The following is a 16,720-nucleotide window of genomic DNA, read 5'->3' on the forward strand; positions in this document are numbered from 1 at the left end:
CACGCACGCCCCTGCCCCCGTCGCCCCCAGTTTGTGGTGGTGGTCAGCATTGTCAACTTCAAGCCCCTCACCTACGACGACTACATCTTCCCGCTCTGGGCCAACTGGGTGGGGTGGGGCATCGCCCTGTCCTCCATGGTCCTGGTTCCCGTCTACGTCATCTACAAGTTCCTCAGCACACGGGGCTCCCTTTGGGAGGTGAGTTCTGGGCTGGCCGAAGGGGACAGGGTGGGAGGCGCCCCCTGAGTCATCCCTGTTGGGGTGAGAGGGGGAGACGGAGGACACAGACGCTAGGGTCAGATGGACCCACCTCATTGGCCAAGTTCTGTACTCTGCCCGAGCCTCAGTTTCCACATTTGTGCCCTGAAGATGAAGCTATTAATATGTGCCTTGAAAGGAAAAAGGGAGTGGCGAGCGCAGTGCCTGGCACTCGGGAGGTGCTTGGTTCCCTCCTGCTCCGACTGTTATCTACGTGGGAAGGAACGCCGAGCCCTGGAGCTCACCGAGGCTTCATTAGACAGACTGCCTTAACGGGGCTCACTCCTGTGTCCCCTTCTAAGGTTTGTCATGCCCCAGATGTCGAAGCCCACTGTGACTTGGTCATCTTGGTATTTACCTGCCTCCTTCAGGCACCAAATGACCCGATCAGCCTAAACCAAGAGTTTTCTGAAATATATTTCTTCTTTTACATGTGTGCATTATTATATGTGTGTGTACATAGACATTTATATGCAAATATTTATGCATGTATATATAAACTTATCTAGATATTTGGGAAATGGTGCCCTGTATTCTGAAGTTATGTCATTCCTGATATTTGGCTGTTAAAATACCCTTTCTTTTATAAACTAATGGCGACAGTGTTTTCCTCATATCCTTACTTCGCAAAACAAAGGTTTCATTCCCTCATTCTTTTATCCACTCACTTGACAGGTATTTATTGAGAAGCTAGTATGTGCCAGGCAGGATTCTAGGCACTGGACAAAAATCCCTGCCTTTGTGGAGCTCACGTTCTAATGAGGAAACGTAAACAAAATGAGGATGTGAGAGGCTGAGGCCAAGGAGGAGCTCAGGGAGGAGGGTCCCGGACAGGCAGCCCCCTCCGCCCGTTCTTTGTATATGTTTCCTGTCCGTGAAATCCCAAAGTCTGGGGCTCTGTCATGGGTCAATGGGAGGGTCGGTGTCCAGTGAACTCATCCTGGACATGGGAACGGGGACGCTTCCTACTATCTAGCCATCAGCCATTGGCTTAGAACACACGCTCTGAGTCTCTGCATGTGTCTACACCTCCCGGGCCGTCCCTGGTCCCCCGCAGGGCCAGCTGCCTCCTTCCGTGCTCTCACCATGCACGTGCTCCAGTCTGGGGTTGAAATGACCTCTGCGTGTGTTGGTTCAGTGCCAGGCCCTTGAGTGGGCTGTAAGCCCCCCACCCCAGAGCAGAGACGGCATAGGTGCCCTTCAACTCCGACCCGCAGAGCCTAGCCTGGTGTCTGACTCAATGTGAATCCACCAGCTCCACCAACAAGGGTGGGGCTGTCTGGCACAGACCTTGCACGCTGTCCCCGTGGGGCTTCAGGGACAATTACTGCGTGGTCCTTATCTGGGGGTGTCAGGCAGGCCTCTGGGAGGGTGTCCCGGGTCCAAGCTGAGGCCTCCCCGTCTCCAAACTCTCACAGAGACTGGCCTATGGCATCACGCCGGAGAACGAGCACCACCTGGTGGCCCAGAGGGATGTCAGGCAGTTCCAGGTAGGCACGGCCTGGACTGCTGGGTGGGGGTTGTGGGAGCAGGTCCTGGCCACTCCCTGCCGTGCGCCGCCCAGGCAGGACCACCCAGCCAGAAAACCCAGAAGGCTGTGGCCATGGCCCATGGTGGGTGGTGTCGGGTCAGAGTCAGGGAGGGGCCTGTCCCCCGCCTTCTATCAGCCCCTGGCTGCCCCTCTGCTCCTTGGTCCTGGGATGCTAAATGCCTGAACCTTCCTACAACTCTATTCTACCTCTATGAGTTGTCACCATGGAGTGCCACCAAACTAGGCTGGGAATTTCTTCTCCAGAAGGAAGAGCTGCAGGTGCCTCAGTACCGCACTGGCCTGAGCCCACCCTTTCCCCTGCAAACATGGGGATGGGGGGTGGGGAGGCTCCCAGCAGGCCCAGCGCTTCTCTTCCAACTTGCTGGGTCACTTTGGGAGGACCCCTTGCCCTTTCTGGGCCTCAGTGACAATAAGGGAATCATCCTGCATGTCACTGAGGTCTGTGGAGGGACGGGCTGTTTCCCTGCTTCCCTTCCTTGCTGCCGGTGGAGTGGGCCCCTCCCCTCCCAGTCCCTGCCTGCCCGACCCCGTGGTAAAGGCTGCATGTCTTTCTCTGCAGCTGCAGCACTGGTTGGCCATCTGAACTTGGCCTGTGGAGGAGGAACCCCACCTGCCGACATCCAGGTCAAAGGCGTCTGCTTCACTGCCACCCCGGACGCTGTGTCGGGATTCCTCTCCTGGGAGGTGTCCTCTCCAATGCCTCCTTCCTCTTTTCCCAGTTACAAAGTGATTTAGTGACTCTGGTTTTTGTTAACCTTTTGTTCATCTGGCCCGAGGGCTGTGAGCTTGGAGGATCCTGAGCCTCGTGGGAGAGGAGGAGAGGAGGGAACAGGAAAAATGACTTCTGTGGAATCCCTTTTGTCTTGGGGGAGTCTCGCCCACTCTGGGAGCCCACCCAAGCTGAGGTCCATGGCTTGGGCAAAATTCCCCACTGCGTTTGCTTGTACTTTGGATCACAGAAGAAATTCTCGTCCACCAGATCAGAGAGAGAATGGGCTCTGGGTCAGACACCAAAAAATCAGAAACAAACAAAAAGTCCAGCTCATTTCATGAGGGGTGTGCATGGGCTTCCCCTCTCTGGCTCACCCCAGCCAGAGAGCTCTGGTGTCTGAACGTCAGAGGGGAGTTTGCATTTATTTGTCCCTAAAATGAAGTCAGTGGATAGATGCTTTGGGGGGTCTGGAGCAGAAACCTTCATAGTTAATTTTTACTCTGGCTAATTTGTGTGTGTTCTGGAACATTCTTCTGGCTTCTAGTGGTCAGATGGTCCAGAGCCGTGGGTGTCAAGGGAAAGAGTATAAAGAGACCACAGTGACCAGGTTCTATGGAGGTGCCTGAATCAGATAAGCTGGCAGAGGCCACTAGGCGCGTCGTGTCTACTGAGGCCACAGGCTGGCCTTGCTCTGTCAGTCTGCCGGGGTTCCTGAGACCTTCCTGGGGGGACTTGGGCAGGGACCCAGCGGGGCCAGATGCGTGTCTCCACCAGGGGATTCTACGCTGTCCTCATGGGGCCAGGTGGGTGCCCACGGGCAGCCTGACAGGCTGTTGTGTTTATTTATTGTTCCTGGATACCTGCAAAGCCTTTCCCTGGGAATCCTACCCTGCGTGGCCCAGAGGTCATGAGCAACGGGGAGGTGGCCCTGAAGACTCCCGTTGTCTCTCTTCATGGACTAGACTGGGCACCTCTGAGGGCAGGGTGGGACCAAAGCAGCCCCATCCTCAGGGGGAGGGAGAGTATTCTGAGCTGACGGATGGGTTGGTGGTTTAGAGGGCGCCTGCGTTTACTCCTGGTACAGACTGGCACGTGGCGCCCTCTGGTGGTGCTGGCGGCTAGTGTGGCTTTGGTAAGAGAAACGATTCGTGGTTTGCTAAGTTGGTGGCATCTTTTGGGGGTTTCTGTTTATGGTTTGAGTCTGTTATGCCTTGTTGGGAAGGACTATGGGAGCCCCTGTTGCAGAATCTTGGGCCAAAATAAGACAGGCCACTGCACCAGCACTTGGGAGCATGGGGAGACGCACGAGGAAGGTACTTTGCCTAAAACTAGGATGTCGCCGAGCCTGAAGGATCCTGCAGGAAGAGGGTGATATGGGGGCAAGCCGGGGGCAGGGAGCTGGTGTCGTCTCTGGTGGCCCCGAGATTACCTTGCTGAATCTGGGTCCTCAGGTCATTCCTGAGAGAAAAGAGGGAAAATCAGGAGACTTTTGATCTTTCTATATAAAAATGCCAGCTCAAGGCCTGAGACAGTCCAAGTGGCAGGTGTCATGGAGCCTTGTGAAAGGTGAGGCCTGAGCATCCAATCAGTGAGGGTCTGGGCCCTGTTAGTGACTTCAAATCCTCCCATAGAAGGCGATTCCTCCCTAGGTGTTACAATTTTTTTTTTTTTTTTTTTTAATTTTACAAAGCACTTTTACCCATATCACCTCCCATGTTCGTAGTGAGGACTGCGGGGCTGGCTTCTACCTCCCCATTTCCCCGGTGAGAAAACCAAGGTCCAGAATGCCAGTTGCTCTTGCACAAGGTTTCTCAGCTCCTAAGGGATGGAGTCGGACTCTCAATTCACATCCCCTGTCTCTCAGCCCTGAGCACTTTCAAATTCCCTGCACGATGTGGTTCACCCCACCCAGGGCTGTCAAAAAAAAAAAAAAAAAATCCATTCAAGTGGCAAAGGAGCATTTCTTAGCAAAAGAACAAAGTGTTGGAAGAAGGGAAGAGATGAGAGAATGGCATGTATTCCCCTCTAACTGGTTGCCAGAGAGGAAATTATTTAGCTGCTGTCTTTTGATGAAAATAATCACCCTTTAGAACAGTTGGGCATGAAAAGCTGAGTCTACTTGGCTGAAATGAGAGCAGACAGTCAGAGAAGCCCGTGTGCACTAGAACAGGGCCACGCTTCAAAGAGAGCCTGCAATTTTCCCTTTGCCATCTGCATGTGGCCCCTTCTGCCTCCAGACGTTTGTCCCGGGGGCGAATGGGAGACGTGGTGCTAGCTGAACCAACACCAAACCAACGCAATGGTGCTGCCTTGCGGCGGAAGGTGGCTCCTAAGTCCGGGGCGGGGAGGAACCTGGCTCCAAGTCCAGGGCCCCTGGGCAGGTGGGGGTACCTGGAAAGCCCTCGGAAGTTCTTGGGGCGGTGCTGGGAGACCATTGGGGTCCACCTTTCCATCCACGTTTCATGGAGACGGAGTGTGTGCTTTATCACAAGTAATGTTTGACTTCTTTTTTTGTGGCCTTTTTTTAATAGCAGAGTTCACCCAGGACAAGGGTGCTCCTGTGTACTGTATATGACACTTGACACTTTTGATATTTTTACCAGGTTTTTAAAGAATTATTATTTTCCATGAAATGTATAATATCGGTTTCAGAGCATCACGTTCACATCTACTCAGCGTCTAGTTCTTTAGGGCCCTCCTGTTAGTCTTCATTCCACATGCAGGTGAGACAAAGGAGAAGGGGACCTGCCAACTCTTGCCAAGCATCCTGCTGAACAAAAGTCCCCAAAGCTGCCTTAACCCCCAGAGGGAGTTCCCACCCGAGTGGGAGCCAGCGTCCTGCCACATGATGTGTTTTCAAGCCTTGCTAGCGTGAGACTGAAGTATTCTTACCAAAGAAGTCATTTCTTACTAATGAAGCCCATTGAATTCCCTTCATTTGTTTGCTTATTAATATTTTTGAAAGCCACGGAATGGAGAAGAACAGAGAGGGTGTGTGGTGTGGTGGAAACAGCACAGCATTTAGAGTTGCACAGACCTGAGTCTGCAGCTGACTAGCTGGGTGGCCAGAGAAAAGTGGCTACATCTTTTGGGACTTCAGAGTTATTTGTCTGTAAAATTAGGGATTGGATCAGATAATCAAAGGTCCCATTTAGTTTAAAAAAAAAAAAAACTGCATGTCTCTATAACAAGGTTCTTGCGATAACTTTACTTGCAGGAAGCAAATCGCCTTACTGTAGGAATTTCCAGAATGATCTGGTGACCAATGACCTACTGAGCAGAGAAATGCCAGATTTCTGGTCTTCGGGACTTTAATTTTTCTGGGCATTCAGTAGTAGTTCCTGTTGCTCAGATATTGTTTTCAGCTGTTGCCAGAAACACTTGGTATTTAAAAAAAATATTTCCAAACCTTTTGTTTTTTGGCTTGTTTTGAGGAATTGGAAGGTAACACGTTGCCATCTCCTTGTAAGTCCCCGGGGTCCACAGCTCTGCGGGAAGGCGGCGGAGCTGTTCCTGCAATCACAGAAGCCACTGACACATTGGTGAATGTGAAGTCACTTTTGGGGTGCCTGCTCTCGTCCCTCTGTCTCTCCGCTTCTGTGTACGTAACGGCTGTTTCAGTGGTGTCCTCTCTGTGTCATGGACTGTTGCAATGTCATGCAAACTTCTATGTTTTGTTTGGATTTATTTTAAAAATTGTTCTCTTCATGGAAAAAATCCATGTACAGAATAATAAAGGATACTTCCTGTGCCACATATCTGGTAATGCAGTTGTGAATGCTTTCTGCCATGAAGGTAAAATGCTACGAATTATCTAAGGCAAGGGGGTTTGCTATGATCAGCTTCCAGCTAGTAAACAAAGAGCTTCTGGTCATAGTGGCCAAGCTTTCAACTAAATAACTCTTTTTATAATCTATGGAACAGGAGACTGGAAGGGTTAAATCTGTAATCCTGGCTCTGAGATTTACACATTTCTATTTAAATAAAAAGTGGGTACCAAGTGAACTGGTTTAGTTTAGTTTTCATTTCTAAGGCTGAATTTCGAGGGTATCAGAACCTCCAGTTGGATCGAATTAAACCTGCAACGGCTCCCTATTGCCTACAGGATAAAGTGCGTACTTCGTAGACTGCACAATTTGGTGCATGTGTGAATTTTTCTGGGAAGAGGGATATAGTCACACTTAGACCTTTAGAGCTGAGTTTGGGGAAGATGTGAACTTACATGTAATTATTTTTAGTGCAAATCATCAAGTAGATGGTAACACCTATGTAAAGGAGGTGTTGTTAAATAACCATTCAGTCAATGACTTCAGATATGCAAAGGCTGTCAGAGAGTGTATGATGGGCCCAAGTGCTGAATTAAGGCCAATGGTAGGAAGTCCAGGAAGACAGCTTGCAAGATTAGACCTGAGCAGAGAATGGGCTGTTGCTGGAAGTAGTGAGCTCCCCAGCACTGGAGGTATGCAAGGAGATAGCAGTCGATGTCTCATGGGGAGGTGGGAGGAGGGAGCACAATGTCAGGTGGGCTTGGGGGAGGGAGGTTGTATAACCTCCAGGCCCCTTCCATTTGGAGCTCCTGGGATTCTTTTTGGACAGTCACAGCCCAGCCTTGCCCAGCAGCATTTAGGAGATGCAAATACATTTATGCCAAGGATCCCGGGGTAGGGAGTGTTTGGCCTGTCAAATCGGACTTGGGCAGACAGCCCAGAGAGGCTATTGTCGTCACTTTGTTTCAACCCAAAATTGGAGTTAGAGTTTATTATAGTGAATTAGACAAAAGGCAGCTGCGTTTCCAGCACTCCCTGTGCATGCTGGCATTGCGTGAGTTAGTGGCCCTGTGGGAACAGGGGAGGGAGGCCCGGCCAGAAGCAGAAGGGCAGCTCTTTTGGGGGTGATGGGGGATCTACCACCCCATCCCCTAGGCCCATAACGTGGTGGGAGAAGCCAGAGAAACACAGATGAGCCTCATGTTAGGCACTTGGTTGGGCTTTTGAATTTTCCCAAATTTAATTGCACCCCTGTCTTACTTTGGGAGATTGGATAGCTTCATTTTTATTTCCTTCCAAAAGGAGTAGTCTATCTCTAGGCCTTGGTTTGTTCATCTATATAGTGGATCATCAAAACTAAGTTTTCATGGATGGGCTTCAACACATTTCAGAACCTTCTGAAATTCAGTGCCAATTTTTGTTTGGATGAATTCATGTCCAGTTTTCTAGGGAGAAATTCCATCCATTTATCAGATTCTCAATCGTCTTGAACGGACAGGTCTATGTTACTTTTGGGGGCCTCTCTCTTCTGCTGATATATGGCACCAATCTCTGCCCTTGCCCCAAACTAAATGAGGATGACAATAGAGCTTATTACTGAATCTTCGTCACCCTGAAACAGGTTGACTTTCTTTTTTCTTTTTTAGAGATAGGGTCTCTCTATCTTGCCCAGGCTGGCCTCTAACTCCTGGGCTCAAGTGATCCTCCCACCTCAGCCTCCTGAGTAGCTGTGGTTACAAGAGCACACCCCCATGCCTGGCTTGACTTTTCATAGCAATCCATCCCACAACAAATGCCTCATTTGTTTTCTTGGCAATGACCCTGAGAGGTAGACAGCAGCAGGAACAATGTGCCCACCAGACAGGTGAGACGACTGAAGGCTGGAGTTGAGAAGTGACTGCTAAGGTCAGACAGCTCCCAAAGGACAAAGTCAAGTCCCCTCATGCCTGAGTCCATGGTCTTCTCATCATTTTTGGTGCACTCTGAAAATAGCATGGGGTAGGGACCAGACAAGTCCTGACAGGTGCCCTAGAGCTGTGGGGAGGAAAGCAGAGCTATGAGGACTTGGTCATCTAGAGGGGGTTGGTCATCTAGTTGGAGGGGCCTGGGAATATCACTTTGTCACACATCCCCAAACAGGACAGTCCAAGGGGGCCTGGATGGATCTGTGTTGCCGAGAGCCAAAGCTATGGAAAAGTTTTGGACCCCCAGTGTCCACGTGAGACAGGCTACTCTGATGTTATGATTGAGTCACACCAGATAAGTCATTACTAAGCCTTGGCATTCCCATCTGTAAAGTGAGAGTGTTGAATTAGGTGATTCTCTAATGTCCTTTCTGTTTTTGACTCTATGAGATACACTTAGGAAGCCATCACAGAGCTGATGGACTAATTCACACTAAAATGTGAACGGCTAATTTGTCAGTCAGACACTGATAGACAGGGGTGGGAGTTGCTGCCTTTTGTTTATCCTATAAGTTTAGTCAGAGGTCAGCAAACTTTTTCTGTAAAGGTCTCCATCAAAACTTCTCAATTTTGCTTTTGTAGCATGAAAGCAACTTTATTTATAAAACCCAAATATATAATACATATAAAAGAAATATATTTTTATGTATATATACATATATGTGCATAATGTATATGTAATTTATACACATATATGATTTATATTTACATATGCATAGATTTTAACAAAAATATATAAATGTGTATATATTTAAGTGCCCAGAATGTGCTATGAAGCGAATGACTTGTGCTAGCTCACCTTGTAACAGAGAGTTCAGCTTGAACCGAGGTCTGCTGTCTAACAGGGAAAATATCTACCCTGGCTTTTTCCAAACATTCCCCCAATCTTGTGCTCTCTGGTTCCTTATGCCAGATACAGGTTGTCTCTGGGCTCACTCTGAAAAGCAGAAAGACTACACATACATGTTAGGATGATGAGCGACTGCGTATAACAGAAATGTAACATGGTTTCCTAATGAATGGGGTTTTCTCATGCTCTTGTATCTAACAAACAGGCAATGGGTCAGGGAGAGGGTGGTCAGCAGGCAGAAGAGGGAGAGATGTCCTTGGTCGTCGAGAAGGGCTTTAGGGGGGGTCCCTGCCTGGGTGTGTCCAAAAGCCTGAGATGATTCTGGAGCTGCTTGAGAAAGTCACCAAAAAATATGTGAATACCTTCTAGCTTCGTGCTCCAACATCCATAGTGTGTGGTTCTCACGCTCATGCAGAAAAGACGGCTGATCCACCTGCAGACATCTTGCCCACTGGTCCGTCGGGAAGAAGGCGGATGAGAAGTGGAAAGAGACTGAGGCCAGCTGAGCCTGTCTCTTGCGACTCAGAGAAGAGCGGCTTCCCTGCAACCCCACAGACGTCTGCCTACATCCCATTGCCCAGACCCGGGCACCATTTCAAACCCTACCTACAGGAGAGTCTAGAGAGCTAAGGATTTTTAACTGGGCACATGGCTGCCCTGAACAGAACCAGGGTTCTCTTTGGAAGAGGATGAGAAGGATATTGGAAGGAAACCGATATTTATCTTCTTCTCTGTGGCTTCCTCGCACTGGATCTCATCATCCTCTGAGAGCAAGAGGGGCCCTGTGGGAAGCACCATGGGCTGAGAGGGCACAGATAGGGGCTTCTACGTCCTATGGACTGAGGTGAATTACTGCCATGGGTTCAAGTTATAGGGACTGAGGTCTTTCAGGGTGCGGACACGCAGACCCGGTGTTGTCATTCACAGAGGCCTCCTATGATGGCAGGTGGATCTGTCCACTGGGCAGAGTGTTTCTGCCCACTCCAGGTTCCCTCTCCCCCTGCCTGGCCTGGCAGGGCACCTCAGCAATGGAGGAAGGTGATTTCTTGTTTAGAACATGAGCACGGTGGCCACCAGGTGGCACCAACACACACTCCTGCTGCTAAGCAGAGGCTGCAGGAAGCACACAGGGCTGGGGGTGCTTGTTCATGCTCTAGACCTATCTCACAACCTATCTGAATCCTCACCACTCTCCTGAACCAGGGGACTGCAAAGCAGTTCTTGTATATATGCAAAGATCCATTTGGTTTTGCTATTATTAATAGTATATCATGGGTGGGTGGATTCATTCATTCATTCGTTGATCAGAATCATAGCCAGCCCTGCTGTGTACAGGACTGGACTAGAGAATACACAGGATGAATAGCCCTGCCCTGGAGGAGCTCTCAGTCTGATGGGGAGACAGATGGTTGCTGGTAAGGAAACATTTATGGAGCACTTATTGCTTACGTTTAAAGCCCTCCAGTGGCTTCCCATTGCTTTCAAGGTAAATCCAAGTCCTCAGTCTGCCTCTCCTCCTGTCACCCACCTCTGCTCCAGTCATGCTCGACTAGCTGCAAGTGACCCAAGTGCACCCTGTCCCCCTGAGCCTCACCCCTGGGCTCTTCCATGGCTCTCTGATACTGGCTCACTCCTCTCTGCCTCTCAAGATATCACCCCCTAGAAAACACCTTTCCTCACCCGACCATCACTGCACTTACCACACTTACTGAAATGATCTTTCAGGGGACCAGCAACTTTGGGGACAGGATGCAGCAACCACTTATGTATACTTATATGCCCAATAATAGGTGGCACTAGGGTTGAGTCTTGAGAGAAATTCCAGGACATGAGAATAGCTCCAGTGACAGCACAGAGGCATGAATCAGTAGCAGGGAGTACCGGGATCCGCAGAAATTTGCAGGGTCCAAATGGAGAGGCTGCAGCAGAAAGTCAAATCCAGAATAGGAGGGAGATCCTGTGCTGAGATGAGCAGATGGAACCTTTTCCAGCAGACAGTAGGAGCCACTGAGGTGTTAGATCAGTGGAGTGATGGAACCATACTTGGGAGTTAGACGGTGTATGAGCAAATGATTGCTGTGCAGCAAAGCACCCCAAAACATAAAACGACTAGCGTGTACTTAACTCATGAATCTGTGGGCCTCCTGGGGAGTTCTGCTGATCTGTACCATGCTCAGATAATGTTTCAGTTTTTATTTTTATTTGTAATTACTATGAGTACATAATAGTTTTATATATTTATAGGGTACATGTGATGTTTTGATACTGGCCTACATAGTGTAATATCAATAATCAAGTTAAGGTAATTTGTGTACCCATCCCCTCAAACATTTATATTCCAATTCCACTGTTTTAGGCTTTTAGTTATATTAAAGTATATCACAATTTGTTGTTGACAATTGTGACTTTGTTGTGCTATCAAATATTCTTAATTCTAACTACTGACTACAGGTTGAGTTGATCACCTATGGCCAATGATTCAATCCAATCTGTTTGTGTATTTTGCCCATGTTTTAATGGGGCTGTTTAGTATTATCTTGCTGATTTCTTCAAGTTCTTTGTAGATTGTGTATATTAGCCCTTTATTGAATGGTTTGTGAATATTTGCTCTCATTTTGTAGATTGTCTATTTGCCCAGTTGATTATATCCTTTGCTGTGCAGAAGCTTTTAAATTTAATCAAATCCCATTTATTTATTTTTGTTGTTGCTATAATTGCCTTTGAGGTCTTAGTCATAAATTCTTTGCCTAGGCCAGTGTGTAGAAGAATTTTTTCTTCATTTTGATCTAGAATTTTTATGGTTTCATGCTTTACATTTAAGTCATTATCCACCTTGAATTAATTTTTGTAGGTGGTGAGAGATAAGGTGCCTCTTTCATTCTTCTGTGTGTAGCTATCCAATTACCTCAGCATCATTTATTGAATAGGCTTCTTTTCTTCAGTGTCTGTTGTTGTCTGCTTTGTTGTAGATCAGATGGTTGTAGGTAGATGGTTTTATATCTGGGTTCTCTGCTCTGTTCCTTTGGTCTATCTCTCTATTTTTGTACCAATACCATGTTGTTTTGGTTTCTAGTAGTCTTGTAGTATAGTTTAAAGTCTGGTAATGTGATGCCTCCAGATTTGTTCTTTTTGCTTAAGATTCCTTTGGCTATATGGGCTCTTTTTTGGTTCTAAATGAAACATAGAATTATTTTTCCTAGGTCTGTGAAATATGATATTGGTATTTTGATGAGGATTGTATTGAATCTGTAAATCATTGTGGGCAGCATGGATATTTTAACAATTTTGTTTCTACCAATCCATGATATGCCTTTCACTTGCTTGTGTCATCTCTGACTTCTTTCATCAGTGCTTTCTAGTTTTCCTACAGAGAACTCTCACCTCCTTTGTTAAGTATATTACTAAGTATTTTATTTTCTTTGTAGCTATTGTGAATGGTATTAAATCTTTGATTTGATTCTCAGCTTGACTGTTATTGGTATATACAAATGCTACTGATTTTTGTATATTTATTTTGTAATCTAAGACTTTGGTGAATTTATTTATCAATTCCAGGAGTCTTTTGGTGGAGCTTTAGTGAGTTTCTAGATAAAAGATCATATCATCAGTGAGAAGCAATAGTTTGACCTCTTGTTTCCTGACTTGGATACCCATTATTTCTTTCTCTTTCCTGATTGCTCTGGCTAGGACTTCCAGTACTATATGGAATGGAAATGGTGACAATGGGCACCCTTGTCTTGTTTCAGTTCTTAGGGGGAATTCTTTCAACTTTCCCCCATTCAGTATGATTTTGGCTGTGGATTTATCATGTGACTGTTATAATTTTGAGATATGTTCCTCCTTCACTCAGTTTCTTGAGTGTTTTTATCATGAAATGGTGCTGGATTTTGTAGAATGCTTTTTCTGCATCTATTGAGATGATCATATGGTTTTTGTTTTTGCTTTTGTTTAAGTGGTGAATCACATTTATTGATTTGTGTATGTTGAACCATCCTTGCATCCCTGGAATGTAGCACATCTGGTCATGGTGAAATACTTTTGATATCCTGTTGAATTCAGGTTGCTAATAGTCTGTTGAGTATTTTTCCTTCTATATTCATAAGGGATATTGGTCTGTAGTTTTCTTTTTTGTTGTTGTTGTGTCCTTTCCTGGCTTTGGTATCAAGGTGATGCTGGATTCATAGAATAAGTTGGGAGATGATTCCTTGCTTTTAATGTTATGGAATAATTTCCATGGTATGGATACTAGCTCTTTGTAGGTCTGGTAGAATTCAACTGTGAAAGCATTTTGCCCTGGGCTTTTTTCTGTTGGGAGAATTTTTATTATTGCTTCAACCTCACTGTTATTGCTCTGTTAAGTAAATCTGTTTCTTTCTGATTGAGTCTTGGAGATTGGTGTTTCCAGGAATTTGACCACTTCCTCTATGTTTTATAGTTTATGTGCATAGAGATTTTCACAGTATTCCCGCATGATATTTTGCGTTTCCGTAGTATCAGTTACAATATCTCCTTTTTCATTTCTGATTGAGTTTATTTGGGTCCTTTCTCTTTTATTCCTGCTTAAGCTAGCATGAGGTCTATCAATTTTGTTTATCTTTTCCAAGAACCACCTTTTTGTTTCTTTGATCCTTTGTATTTGTTTTCCATTTTGTTTAGTTCTGCTCTGAGCTTTGTTATTTCTTTTCTTCTGCTGGCTTTGGATGCAGTTTGCTCTTCTCTTTTTAGTTCCTTGAGATGTAACATTAGATTGTTAATTTGTAATTATTCTATCTATTTTGTGTTGGTATTTAGGTATGAATTTCCACCTCAAGACTGTTTTTGTTGAATCCCATAGATTTTGATGGCTTGTGAACCCTTTGTCATTCAGTTCAAGGAATCTTTTGAGTTCTATTTTGATTTCATCATGAACTCAATGTTCGGTCATTAGCAGATTGTTTAATTTTCATGACTTTGTGTAGATTTGAGTATTTCTCATGAAATTGATTTCTAGTTTTGTTCCACTGTAGTCTGTAAGAATATATAGCACAATTTTGACTTTTTTGAATTTCTTGAATTATGTTTTGTGGCCTAAGATATTATCAATCTTGGAGAATGTCCCTTGTGCTGATGAGAAGAATGTATATTTAATAGTTTTGAGTAGAATGCTCTGTAAATGTCTGTTAGTTCCATTTGCTGTAGAGTCCCATTGAAGTCCAGTGCTTATTTATTTTCTGATGATTTGTCCAGCTCTGACAAGGGGGTCCCCAGCAATTACAACATTACTATTTATGTCTTTGCTTAGATCTAGTAGAATTTTCTTTATAAATCTGTGAGCCCCTATGTTAGGTGCATATATATTTTGGATTGTGTATTTTCTTGTTGAATTGCTCCCTTTAGCATTACATAATGGTCATCTTTGTCTTTCTGTACTATTGCTGATTTAAAGCAAATTTTATCTGATATGAGAATGGCCACATCTGCTCTCTTTTGGTTTTTGTTTGTGTAGAATTTTTTTTCTATCCTTTCAACTTGAGTCTGTGTGAATCTTCCTGGGTTAGATGTGTTTCATGGAAATAGCTAGTACTTGGGTTGTGTTTTTTCATCCATTCAGTGAGTCTATGTAGGGCATTCACACTGTTAATGTTGAGTGACAGAATTGACATGTGGGATGCTGTTCTGTTCATCATGTTGGGTAGCACCTTATTCCTTTGTCTTCCCCCTTTTGCTATTGTTTAGTATGAGCTCTGAGCTTTATCTGTTGGGTGATTTTACACTGGTGGGCATCCACCGTGCTGATCTATGGTTAATGCAGGTCTGAGTATTTCCTGTAGGGCAGGTCTGGTCATGGCAAATTCCTTTAGTGTTTTCCTATCTGGAAAAGACTTTATTCCTCTGCTGATGAAACTTAGTTTTGCAGGATACAAAATTCTAGGCTGGCAGTTGTTCTCTTTAAGAAGATTGAAGATGTGCCTCCAATCCCTTCCGACTTGTAAGATCTCTGTCAAGAAGACTGCAGTTAGCCTGATGGGTTTTTCTTTGTTGGTTAGTTGTTGCTTACATCTTGCTGCTTGTAGAATTTTCCTCTTCATTTTGACTTTGGCCAGGTTGATAACTATGCATCTTGGAGATGTCCTATTTGCTCTAAATCTTCCCAGTATTTGATGACCGTCTTGTACCTGGATGTCTGAATCTCTGTCAATCCCAGGGAAGTTTTCCTCAATAATTCCTTCAAATAGATTTTCCATGCTTTTTGTCCTTTCTTCTTCTCCCTTGAGGATACCCTATAATTCAGTATTAGTGTGCTTCACATAGTCCCATATATCTCTAAGTGATTGCTCAGTATTTTTAGTCTCTTTTCTGCCTCTTTGAATGACTAGGTTAGCTTCAGAGCCTTTTCAGGCTCTGAGATTCTTTCTTCTTGCTTTAGTCTGTTGCTGAGGGTTTCTGCTGTGTTTTGATAGTCCCTAAATGATTCTTTCATTTCTTTAAGTTCTATTTTATCCTTTCATTTGTTGTCTGGCTCTTTTCTGACTTTTTCAATTTTTTCATTGATTTCTTAAAATTTAGTTTGACTTTTTTGTTGGTTTTCAACTTTCTCTTCAATTCCATTCACTTCATTTGCCATCCATATTTTGAATTCCATTTCTGTCATTTCAACAATTTCCTTTTGTTTGGAGTCCACTACTGTAGTTCCATTGTGATCCCGTGGTGGTGTCAATCTATCTTGTTTTTTCATGTTGCCAGGGTTCTTTTGCTCATTTCTTCTCTTCTGAATCCTCTTCTCTCAGCTCAGGGCAAATAGGGTTGCAGGGCACCATTCTCCTTTGCTGGTAACTCCCCTGTTTAGTTAGAAGGAGAAGTCCCTGGATGGCACTTTTGTGTCCTACTCTGGAATACTGGCCCATCAAGGGAGAGGTGGATGCACTGACAGCTTGTAGTACAGCTGTTCTGTTTTGTTCCTTTCCCCTGTGATTACCGCAGTTCAAGCCAATGCTGGTTGGTGTTCATGCAGGGTGGTGGATTATTCCCTAGATCATTGTTCGAAGTTCTAGCTGGGAGCTGGGTGATACCCTGTCCACAGAGGCTGGTATTATAGTGGAGTGCTCTGCCTAAGTTCTCCCTGTGGAGGTGACAGTGGCAGCTGGGTGAGGCTATCTAGGCAGTGGTGGTCCTGGGGGACTGGGCTGTGAGTGTTGCTCAAGCCATATCCAGGTGTAATGGCAGCTAGAGGCTGGGGATTCCCTGGCAGAACATTGGACTTTGGGGCTGTTCTCCCACTCCGGTGGCAGTAGTGGATACTCAGGGCTCTAGGTTCAGATTGGTCAGGTTCATAACCCAGCTCTGTGACCAGGGCTGTCTTCATGGGTGTGAGAACTGTGCAGTCACAGGTTGTATTAATGCTGTGCCATTGCAGTCTTTGAAGTCTTTATAAGTTTTAAGACAAGTGTCCCACATTTTTATTTTGCACAGGAAATTATGTAGCTGGTCCTATCATTTACTAGCTGAGTTTTCTTGTGCCTTCTGTTGATTTTCATGGGGTTGATAACAAGTACTCACCTCATAGGGTTTCTGTGCAGATTATTTTACCTAATATGGAAAGTACTTTATAATGAAAACACAATAGATATTCAATACCTT

General features: G+C 45.5%; 1 protein-coding gene across 1 annotated transcript in view; it reads left to right on the forward strand.

The window, feature by feature from the left end:
* Positions 1-2,393, forward strand: part of SLC6A2 (solute carrier family 6 member 2) — a 42,133-nt gene extending 39,740 nt beyond the window's left edge. The window contains exons 12-14 of the mRNA XM_069456334.1: positions 31-198; positions 1,677-1,748; positions 2,370-2,393. Coding sequence (XP_069312435.1) covers positions 31-198; positions 1,677-1,748; positions 2,370-2,393 — 264 coding nt within the window. The remainder of the gene's footprint in view (positions 1-30; positions 199-1,676; positions 1,749-2,369) is intronic.
* The last annotated feature ends 14,327 nt before the right edge of the window (positions 2,394-16,720 follow it).

Source organism: Eulemur rufifrons, chromosome 23, assembly GCF_041146395.1.
Source record: "Eulemur rufifrons isolate Redbay chromosome 23, OSU_ERuf_1, whole genome shotgun sequence".
Classification (NCBI taxonomy): domain Eukaryota; kingdom Metazoa; phylum Chordata; class Mammalia; order Primates; family Lemuridae; genus Eulemur; species Eulemur rufifrons.